Below are 10,249 nucleotides of genomic sequence, written 5' to 3' on the forward strand. Positions count from 1 at the left end.
CGTACATATAGTAAATCAAAGAAAATCTTTTTTTTCCGAACGACGCAGGAGAGCTGCGTGTCATTTCACTGAGAGAGAAAACGAAAGTACAAAAGAGAAGGGGAGCTGACCTAACGACCCTTGCCCACCATGTTGAGGATGCATCAGCCGGCACATAAGCAAAGAACACTCTGGAGAGTATTGCACACGCATTGTCTCAGCTCTTCATCTTATTACACTAGTACAAGATCTCGCAACCAACACAAGAAAGCCTATAAAATTTCTCCGCGATCAGTACACTTCCAAGAAGCAGCAGCTAAGCCTGTGATCAGAAACATCATCCAGTTTTGAACCACCGGGTAGGCATGTCCCATTCTGGTAAATGCTCGGCGTATACACAACCGAGTGGCGGCAGGGCCTCTATCCGCAAGGGCACCTCTACAGTGAAGATCTCCCAATTTCTGTTACATATGTATATAGCAGGTTCAAAACACTCAGACTTCCGCAAAATGCAAGTCTTGTAACAAAGGCGGTAGCAGCTTACTGTTTCTTTCTCTCTGCTGAAGATTAGAAAGGGCAACAGCAACTTCCGCACCAAGACGAGCATTGTTCTTAACAAGTGCGATATCTGAGCACCACTAAGGAGAATTTCTTCGAGGAAGGGAACAAAAAAAAGGGGGGGCTCGAAATGCAGATGAATTAGATTTTTTTCCCTTGCAGAATCCAATACGATGTTCTCTAACTCCTAATTTCAATTTGGAAAGGAATTGCTTTGTAAAATCTGTGGAATGCAGCAACTAACCTAAAACTCAATATAGGAACATGCACATGGATTATGCAATCATCCTAAAAAATATGCCATGGATTATGCAACTAAAATTGTAGGATACTGGCTTCCAAGGAAGATCCTCCAGTTAGTTCTTTTACTCTTTCAAGCATGAAGGGAGTGATCGCATTTCCTGTTATCCTTTTTTCTCTGAAAAGATAGCAAAAACTATTAGGCACCATTTCTATATCATTATCAGAAGCGCAGGTGTTGACTGTACTCTGCCTCCTTTAGAGCTTTCTGTATTGCAGATTCTATAATGTTCCCTGAAGCTGCATGCTGCGTGGGAACCGGCACTGCAATAAGGATCCCAGAACCTAGATGTAGGTTACTGTTTGCATCTGCACATTGATAGAATCGAATCAATTATGCTGCAGAAAACTCTAGAGCCTAGATCCACTGACAACCCAGAATCTAATCATCGTGGCGAGCACATTGAATTCACTGGCGGACCCAGTATCGTGGCGAGCACATTTTTACCAAACAATGAAGTATATATGCGTGAGTAGTTTACTTGGATCACTTACTTTGTTTCTTAGCATGTATTATCAGCCAAAAAGCTCGAAAGACCCACCTGATGACCTGATCCCAGCAAACTAATTTGGCCTGACCACCCCCTCGGCACGACGGCACCTGTTGCAGGGCAGCTGGGCAGGTGTGGAGCCATTTGCATCGCGTGCCTCTCCCGCCCCTCTCTCCCGTCTCAATCCCTCCCCAGATCGTCTAAATTGATTGATCCCTAGCCACACGTAGACAGGGCTTCACTGGCCGTGGCGAAGGCCGAAGAGTGCCGGCCTGCCAGGCCAGAACAGAAGGGAGGAGGCCACACAATTTACCGGCAGCAAGCGGCGGGGAGGATGGCAGTAACCAGTAGGGGATGAGAATTCTCAATTCGTCTTCTGCAATTTCTAAAATGCTAATGTCCTTGCACATATAATACTGTTAATTAGATATGAGGTATTGTGATGTGTGTGTTTTCATGTAGGCAGTAGCTTTGAAAATACAGAGGAAATCTCACTTCCACATTAAACACCATAGCCGACTACTTTCCAGGATCATGTTCATGTAGCTCTGGATCAAAGCACATGGTTGGGTTGAGCCGGTTGCCTTTTAGCTCAGGAATACCCAACTCTAAAATCCTGGGTCCGCCACTGATTGAATTACACAAGATCAAAAGGTTCAAAGAATTGAATGTGTGGTTTGCCCATTGGAGTTATGTAATGTGATCAAGTTATCCCAATCATTCTGCATGAACCTTTTTCTTTTATAGTTTATGCCGCATACACTTAGCACAATCTTATTGATTCTATCTTAACACCAGTAAATATCTCTCTGAAATCAAGAAAATAAAATAACTCAGGGAATAGGAGGCCATTGATGGATCCGGTCGTTACCAACAGTTCATGTGAGATTGATAATGTCTCTAAGAAAATGTGAGTATGAAGACAAAGAAAACATGCCATAATTAACTACTCACGTATTATTTTGGCGCACTCTTCTGGAGAATCAACACGACATGGCACCTGCATTATGTAACAATTATATTTTTTAGGTCAATGTAACGAGTATATGTATCAACATATATTAAAAATAGGAGTGACCCATTTAAAACCTGCTTCGAGCATTATGTGAAATTTCTGAAAAGTTCTTGCATAATGCAGGTGCACTGGAAAAGCACCCCATGTTCCAAACAGAGCTTAAGTGCATATGCAGGCATTTCTGTGTTGTAAAATGAAAGGATAGTGCCAGATAGTTACCGACAATATATTATTCAGCTGTTTGCAACTTGCAAGAGGTCATGTTGAATAGCTAAGAAAAATTCTGAAATGAGGAAAATTCCCCTTCAGACCAACAAAGGCGTAGAAGCGCCAGAAAATCCTGCTAATCTTTTTTTTTCTCAAACGATGCAGGAGAGCTGCATGTCATTTCATTAAGAGATGAAAGAGAGTACAACAAATCCTGCTAATCTTAGTTAAATATAAAAGAGAATCCAGGCTTAATAGTTGGCTTAGCACTTTACTGATAGGATATATGGCATGAGCTTTATTTATCAATGCAGCTCAAGGAGAAAAGACAAATACGGGAAATGTTTAAAAGGTTGTGCGTTAAAAGCTTCAAGCTAGCTCAAAGCAGAAAAAATCTTTTTCCTCGAACACGCAGGAGAGCTGCATATCATTATATTAAGAAGAAGAAAGCAGAAAAAATCTGTAAAGCAGTCAGTAGCTCTCAAAGGTACAGTCCATGGTGAAACCACAACATCTAGGCATTTATTTATTTATTATTTTGGAATGATGAACAATTACATTTTTTTCTCGAATATGCACACTTACAATTACAGTTTTTGGAAAATCTAGAGTGAGTTGAATCATGTGTTTTAAACTAATCTAATATATCATTGATTCAGATGAAAGCATTTGGGTCTTTCAACTGTCCAGCGAAAGTTACATACCAACCAAAGAAATATCTTACAAATGAAAAAAAAATATTTTACCTGGCATCCACTAATCTCCGTGAAGAAAGCAGGAAATTCATTGGTTCTGTAAGCAGCAACAGTGACTCCTTGAGTTTCCTGTCATGCCATCAGTGAAGAAGATCAAACGACTGAACATGAAAACAATATTGTACCATGAACAGTATCTTGTGAAAAACACACACGAGTTTTCCAATATATAGCTGTCACATTAAGCACCACCTAACTGGCTAGCTGCTCGAGTGCCGAGCAACACAAGGGAGCATTTCTGTGAAACTTTGATCAGAAAAAACATGATCTCAGGTTATTAAGTATAAACATGAAATAAAGGGTCCTTCCGAAATACCAAACGCAAATAAGTTCTGAATCCTGTCGTTTGGTTACTTCTCAATTGAGTTATTAAGTACTAAACAAAGAAAAGAGGAAAATGGTTCCAAGGCAATAATGTTTTTTTTCCTTGAACTAAGATACTGGTGTGGTGACAAAAGTTGCATATGAACTCATCTAATTTTTGCAGCAAGTCATTCTCAGTTCTTGTCTTCCTACTTTCTTATCCTGCTAGTTTGCAAAGTGATGAGCTAGTTTGCAAAGTGATGATTTTATTTAATTATTCAAGAACTGCTACGTGCACAGTCATCAACGAGGTCTGATCCTACTCAGCCCATCTTTGTGCACATATAGCATCTTAACAACTAAAGAGGAAAACAATTCTACATATAAGCACATACACAGATCAATCGGTTATTCATCGAAGAGTGCAAAGTGCAACTGTACCAGGTATTCAAGTGTCCTAGGTATGTCTAAAATGGACTTCACGCCCGCTGATATAACAGCCACAGGAGTCTTTCCAAGTTCAGTCAAGTCTGAGGAGATGTCCATAGCTGCATCAAAATGGTGAGCGTATCAATCAGTGCGCAACTTTTAATAGCTTTTCCAAAACCATCAATAAAAATAATATGCTTGGCAAGTCCATATGCTGATGAAGTTAAAGTGTATTCTCCATAATATGCTTCAGAAATCCGAAAAGAACAAGATAGTAATTGATAAACTTGCAGTTTCAGAGTTTAAATGCATCAATCTACAGATTAAAAGCATCAATATCCTAAATGACCTAGAAGAGACTGAAAGAATTAGAGCATACATCCAGTGATATACTTCCTGCCGAGTGTCAATGCATACAGCAAATAAAGACTCCTTACACAAGTGGAAAATGCTTACTTTGTTCGCCATGTCTATGCACGCCTCCTATTCCCCCAGTTACAAAAATTGGTATGCCAACCTGAATTGGTAAAGAGCTACATTTATATGGACATAAATAGTTGGTACTAACTAAAGGGAATGAATGTGGAATTGCTATTAGACAAGCCGAGATTAACAAGATGAGCATGATGGTTTTGCAAAAGTTTTTCAAGGGACCTTGTGAGCAAAGAACATAGTGGCAGAAACTGTCGTTGCACCATTGCCACCAGATGCAACCTGTCAAGAAGGAAACAAGAAATTATGGAGAGTGGCAATGACAGATACAGGGCTATCTGATTCGAAGACGCTTCAACAGAGAACCCAGGTTTGGCTGCCGTAACTCAGCTGTCTTGCGTTAAGGATCTCCATTGCTGCTATATTGGCAACGAGCTGACAGACTACTGAGGCACGAGGCGTTTGAGTTATCGCAGTGTCCTTTATTGTGATTAGGACACGAGGTCACCAAACAGAGTGACCTGGGAATGGAAAAGGTGTACTCACCACATGCGCAATATCCCTTCTAGCTGTCTTCTGAAATTGTCTTCCACTAATGGCCAGCCTCTTTAATTGCTCACTGCTAAGGCCTATTATCATGCAAACAATGTATGGTTGGTTCTGATTACTGATGAAGGGGCCAAGATGTCAATTTTCGGAGCAGTCAAATGAAGCAACATTGGCAGCAAATTGGTTTTAGGAACAAGAGGGAGGAGCATGCCATGAGGCATATGTATTGAGCTCTAGAATTCGCTAGTCAGAAAATTTGGTGCCTGCTATGATGCAATGAAGTCCGGGATTAACTAAAGAGATGAGGTTAGCAAGGTAGGCAGGAGGAGCAGCAGTAAGTGAAGCAGCAGGAAAGCAGAGAACTGACCAACATGTGGGACTCCATCTAGGATGGCTATGGTGGCAGGGATAGCACCGGCGTCCCTGACGACGGCCTCCACCTCGAAGGCGGTCTGGAGATTCTTGGGGTACGGCATACCTGAAACATGTGATGGCGTAAGCAGTCAGAGTCAGTGAAGGGGAATCGAATCGCAGTTTTGTGCGGCAAGCCTGAAGCGGGCGGCGAGGGGGGGGGGACAAGGTAGAAGAAGGAAGGTTACCGTGGCAGATGATGGTGGACTCGAGGGCGACTACAGCGCCGCCGCGCGCGAGGGCGGCTGCGACCTCCGGCGCCACCGCGATCGACATTTGCGGCGGTGGAGCTGAATGCTGGTTGGGTGGAGAGAGAGACGAAGAGGAGGAATAGACTTACTCAGCTGGGCTAAAACTGCGTGCAATCTGGGCCTCCACACGAATCAGCAATTTGGGCTTCGAAGAGGGCTTGCAGCAACAACTGCTGGGTGGTGGCCCAAGGTAAACCACGGAGCTTCTTTTTTTATTAATTACTGTATTTCAATAAGTATAAGTTCGGCCCCTCCACTCCAGCTGATAGCATATATTCTCTCTCCATCCACCACTACTACGTCTCAGCTTTATTTGAGTCTTTTCTGCCAAATAAAAGGAAGGCATCAATCCGATCCTTCCACCACCTCTTCTTCCTTGAGTCCCCCTGCTTTGATGCTTCGTAGCTACTAGCTGCTCTAGCAGCGATCGACGAGCTGCATCGATCCCCCAATCAATCATATCCAACCAAACCATGTCGTCGTCGTGGCTGCACTCCTCCGACCGCCGCTGGAAGCGCAGCAGCTGGACGGCGCGGGCGCTCTCCTCCTGCTCGCTCCCGCCTCCCGGCCTGCTCGCCTTCTTCGCCATCGTCGTCTTCTTCCTCGCAGTCTCCGGCTACGTCGACTACAAGGCCATCGAGCGCCGCGCGGAGATCGGCGCCCGCGTCTTCGCCGCGCCGCTCGCCCTCGCCGCCGCCTTCCTCCTCTTCGCCGCCATCAGCTGGCGCCGCAGGTACTGGGCCACCAGGAGGAGGGGGAGGAGGCCCCTGGTAGTGGTCGACAACCCACCAGCTGCCTCGACGGCGGCCGCGCCCTGGGGCGTCGCGCTGGCGGTGGCCATACTGCTGCTCATGATGTCGTTCCAGCCAGCCGTCCACTCCATGTGGTTCAGGCCTCTCTGGGACTCCGACGACTACTAGCTAGCTTTCTACCTTGTTCTTCTCTTGTTCGACATATAGTAACACCATGCATGCTCCTACTAGTGTACTAGTAGTATGTGCTGCTTTTGTTCGACGATCGATATGCATGTTTCCAGCACAATTGTTTTGAGAAAACAATTGTTTTGCAAGGGAACAACCAGTTTCCAACTAACGATCTCCACATCAAAGGCATCGTCATGTTTTGTGGACACAAAAATGAATTGAAAGTTACTAAATATAAGTCAAATTGAAACACATTTCAAAAATCTTTGATAACTTATGAGCGGGTGGGACCAATAAATGGGCCCTCTACTTAAATAATTCACGTTCAAACATACTGGCCATAGATTGTTCGTTCTCTTCCCTTTTAGATATCACGAAAACAACCAAACATGATCTGCTGCGCATATTCATTACTGTTCTCCTCATCGAGGCGTGCAAGCCCTTGGGTGATGCTTTTGTTGCGTAATCCAATAAACAAAAGACAGATACAACGGCAAAGAAAACAAAGATATACTTTGATTCAATTTCTATAGAGAGTAGGTTTTTGCAAAAGTTTGTGGATTACCCTTAGGAAGAGTAGTTTAATGTGCTCCGAAATTGAATTGTCAAACTTATATATTGAACCGAAGGCAAAATTGAATCGTCGTTAGTATTTTATTTGAGAAAAAAAAAAGAGATGATGAACTGAACATTGTAGCCATGCAGGGGATGGGGAGATACGGAGTGTGGGCCCTAAAAGTAGTAACCCCCCCCCCCCAAATCAGACCGATGGCGATTTTGTTTAATTTTTAAAACTATGATGAAAATATAGATCCATCTGTCAGTGTTTAGACCCGGCAACCTACCGAGGGGTGCTCCAGGTAGTGTTTTTGTTAGTGGAGCTCGCCGAGATTAGGAACTCGAAGTTAAACGCAGACACACGATTTAGACAGGTTCGGGCCACTATATTGCGTAATACCCTACGTTATGTGTGCTCGTTGGATTGAATTGCTTTGGAGGGAGTCCCTACCTCACCTTATATAGTCGAGGGCAGGGTTACAGGTTGGTTGGTCACAAGAATATTATTCAGATACGACTAGATGAGTTCTACTCTTATTACAACGAGTACTTCCTAATCATCGATGTAGACTACGTCGTTCTGCGCCATGATCTCCATGTCAGATGCGTCTCGGTGTCCAGCCCTATATTTAGGACTGTCCAAACCTTGTGATGGGCCCATAGATGTATGCACGATGGGAAAATTCACTGAATTTCTCGACAAGATTCTCCAAAGTTTAGCGCTGGAGCTTCATGGCTTGTTGCTCCTTCTTCGAGGCCGACGCAATGTGGCGGTGGAAGTTTTCAGTGCTATCTGCGACGCAAACCTAGGAGCCGAAGATGAACATCGCGCCCGCTTCAAACGCAACAATTGGCTTGATGATGACTTGGGCCATCGAGTTCGCTAGAGAATTCTCATCGAAATGTCCTACTTGGCGCGCCAGCTGTCGGTGTTTAGGCCCGGCAACCTACCAAAGGGGGTACCCAAGGTAGTGTTTGGTTAGTGTGGCTCGCCGAGATCAGGAACTCAAAGGTGAACACAGACGCACGATTTAGACAGGTTCGGACCGCTAGATTGCGTAATACCCTACGTCCTGTGTGTTGGTTTGATTGAATTGCTTTGGAGGGGGTCCCTGCCTCACCTTATATTGCCCGGGGCAGGGTTACAAGTTGGTTGTTTACAAGAATACTAGTAGGATTCAACTAGACGAGTCCTACTCTAATTGCTACGGGTAGTTTTCCTAACCCTCGACTAGTTCCTGTCTTACAACGTAGACTACGCCATCCTGCACCATAGCCTCCATGTCAAACACGTCTAGATTATGGTACGAGCATCGCGGTTGGCGTTGATCTTGTTGTGGAGGTCTCCTACTGGGCGTTAAGGCTCTGGGTTAGCCCCACGGTGGCCACGGCCTCCCGAGGGTCCTGCCCGACTACCTTCAGCTCCAGCTTGGCTTGGTCTGGCGCCTCCGGGTTGACTTGGTCTAGACGGAGGGCCTCTGCTGCTATGTTGACTTCGCTGGGATGCGAAGCGTTGAACTGACTGTATCGGATTTTGTTGATCGAGTTGTTCATACGTGAGTTCCGCCAGTTCAACGACTATTTAGTGTACTTGTTCTAGGGCATCGTACGGGTGATGAGATCAATAGACGCGACGGTAGATAGGGGAGTATGATGGTGACACGTTTGAACTGTTCAAAGGCATTATACAGGTTCTGGTTTAGTAGATCCACTGCCAGACGGCGGCGGCGTTATGCTCTTGCGGCGTTTCTTTTCTTGCTTGTCGTCGAGTTTTTTGAGCTTCGGTCTCTTCTCTAACAATGTTGGCAGTGAGCTCATCCTGCGAGGCGTCATCTGGGTGTCGCTCATGTCGCAGGTTTCTGTCCCATTGCTCTTCTTCTTCGTCCTTTTGTCCAACAATGACGTCGAAGAGTTCTCTCTCTGGAGAGTAGCTTCCCAAGCTTGAAGTGATGACATCCGTGGTGCTGCCTTCCTCAATAGATGAGCGACAGAGAAGCTCACTCATGGTACGGGGGAGTGTCAAGGTAGGCGATAAGGCGCGAATCGTCGTTCTTGGTAAGAGCAGATGGCTTTATGTTGGGCTAATAGACGAATCTATCTGAGTTGATGTGATTACCTGGGCCTGTTGCGGACCTGATAAAGGAGTATCCTCATCTGGATCCGAGTAGTAGTCGAGGTCCTCGATCGTATCCATATCGGGTTGTAATCTGGACAAAGCAGCCTGATAAACAGTGGTCGTGTTGCGGAGTCCGAACGGGAATCAACTCTGGTGGTAATCCAACTCACATGATTGCTTATGCGCTGGCTCATGAAAGTCAATCTGGCTTATGAAAGTCAATCCGATCGGCGGAAGAAGTCGAGTTGAACTCGGACTCGTCCCCTAGCCTCTAACTAGGTCAGAATTTGAAAATTTGCCGAAATTCTCGACGAAATCCTCTAGAGCTCAGTGCTGAAGCTTCATGGTTTGCTGCTTCTTCTCCGGGGTCGACGCAATGTGGCGACGGAATTTTTCAGCGCCGTCTGCGATGCAGATCCAGGAGCCAAACACGAACATCGCACCTGCTTCAAACGCGACGAATGGCTTGATGATGACTTGTGCCATCAAGTTTGCTAGTGGATTCTCGGTGAGGTCCCCTACCTAGCGCGCCGGCTGTCGGTGTTTAGGCTCGGCAACCTTCCGAGGAGGGTGCCCGAGATAGTGTTTTGGTTAGTGGGGCTTGTCGAGATCAGGAACTCGAAGATAAATGCGGACACACGATTTAGACAGGTTCGAGCCGCTATATTTTGTAATACCCTACGTCCTGTGTGCTGGTTGGATTGAATTGCTTTGGAGGAGGTCTCTGCCTCGCCTTATATAGTTGGGGGCAGGGTTACAGGTCGGTTGATTACAAGAAGTTAGATATGACCAGAGGAGTTCTACTCTTATTACAATGAGTACTTCAATGAGTACTTTATTAGTTCCCGTTTTTTCACGTAGACTACGCCATACTACGTCATGGTCTCTATGTCGGATGCGTCTCGATGTCCAGCTCTATATTTAGGTCTGTTCAAACCTTCTAGTGGGCTCATGGACGATATCATAAGTGTT

The 10,249-nt window shown here is 45.2% G+C and overlaps 2 protein-coding genes across 2 annotated transcripts; one reads left to right on the forward strand and one right to left on the reverse strand.

Moving 5' to 3' along the window:
• Positions 1 to 155: 155 nt before the first annotated feature.
• LOC117840224 (pseudouridine-5'-phosphate glycosidase) lies at positions 156 to 5,774 on the reverse strand. The gene is made up of 12 exons (XM_034720691.2): positions 5,618 to 5,774; positions 5,386 to 5,496; positions 5,016 to 5,098; positions 4,692 to 4,751; positions 4,494 to 4,554; positions 4,050 to 4,156; positions 3,297 to 3,374; positions 2,283 to 2,328; positions 1,026 to 1,146; positions 870 to 955; positions 524 to 607; positions 156 to 440 (listed from the first exon to the last, which is right to left on the reverse strand). The coding sequence occupies exons 1-12, from the start codon at positions 5,703 to 5,705 to the stop codon at positions 418 to 420; spliced, it is 948 nt and encodes a 315-aa protein (XP_034576582.1). The 5' UTR covers positions 5,706 to 5,774; the 3' UTR covers positions 156 to 417.
• A 188-nt stretch (positions 5,775 to 5,962) lies between these two features.
• Positions 5,963 to 6,772, forward strand: LOC117840226 (uncharacterized). The gene has a single exon (XM_034720694.2). The coding sequence runs from the start codon at positions 6,154 to 6,156 to the stop codon at positions 6,598 to 6,600; it is 447 nt and encodes a 148-aa protein (XP_034576585.1). The 5' UTR covers positions 5,963 to 6,153; the 3' UTR covers positions 6,601 to 6,772.
• The last annotated feature ends 3,477 nt before the right edge of the window (positions 6,773 to 10,249 follow it).

This window comes from Setaria viridis, chromosome 9, assembly GCF_005286985.2.
Source record: "Setaria viridis chromosome 9, Setaria_viridis_v4.0, whole genome shotgun sequence".
Lineage (NCBI taxonomy): Eukaryota > Viridiplantae > Streptophyta > Magnoliopsida > Poales > Poaceae > Setaria > Setaria viridis.